The sequence below is a fragment of the Nestor notabilis genome, unplaced genomic scaffold (genome assembly GCF_000696875.1).
Source record: "Nestor notabilis isolate BGI_N333 unplaced genomic scaffold, ASM69687v1 scaffold24615, whole genome shotgun sequence".
Classification (NCBI taxonomy): domain Eukaryota; kingdom Metazoa; phylum Chordata; class Aves; order Psittaciformes; family Psittacidae; genus Nestor; species Nestor notabilis.
In genome coordinates this window covers 1606-2196 of record NW_009929202.1, presented here as the reverse complement: position 1 = coordinate 2196, position 591 = coordinate 1606, and the positions used below count along the sequence as shown (strand labels likewise).

The 591-nt window shown below is 61.4% G+C and overlaps 1 protein-coding gene across 1 annotated transcript in view; it reads left to right on the top strand.

Annotated features, from left to right (window-relative positions):
• Nucleotides 1-2: 2 nt before the first annotated feature.
• The window catches only part of LOC104406019 (transcription factor SOX-9), a gene marked incomplete at both ends in the record, with an annotated part of 2190 nt that continues 1601 nt past the window's right edge, over nucleotides 3-591 (top strand). Inside the window, one exon of the mRNA XM_010014884.1 lies at nucleotides 3-265. Within this exon, the coding sequence (XP_010013186.1) occupies nucleotides 3-265 (263 nt within the window). The remainder of the gene's footprint in view (nucleotides 266-591) is intronic.

The window sequence follows — 591 nt, the reverse complement described above, 5'->3', positions numbered from 1 at the left end:
GCGACCCGGACCTGAAGAAGGAGAGCGACGAAGACAAGTTCCCGGTGTGCATCCGGGAGGCGGTGAGCCAAGTGCTCAAGGGCTACGACTGGACCCTAGTGCCGATGCCGGTCCGGGTGAACGGATCCAGCAAGAACAAACCGCACGTCAAACGGCCCATGAACGCGTTCATGGTGTGGGCGCAGGCGGCCCGCAGGAAGCTGGCGGACCAGTACCCGCACCTGCACAACGCCGAGCTCAGCAAGACCCTGGGCAAGCTCTGGAGGTGAGCGCTGGGGAAGGGAGCGGGATGCTGCGGGAATGGGGAGGAGAAAAAGGATGGGCTCAAGCCTGGAAAACTCGCGGGAAACTTCTGCATATGCTGGCAAGGAAAAAGCCACAATATTAGTAGGGTAGAAGTAGTGAAAGTGGTTGTCCCGTCTGGGTTTGCTGGTGGTTTCTTTCCCCTGAGCAATGCCCGAGGGTGGGGGGGCTGGCAGGGCCCCTCCAGGCCGGGACAGCCTCGGTGCTTGTTTGTTTGTGCGCTTGGCCGGAGGAAATGATGGGTTTGGGGATTGCATCAGCTCGGTCCGGGGGAGGAGAGGGGTGGCG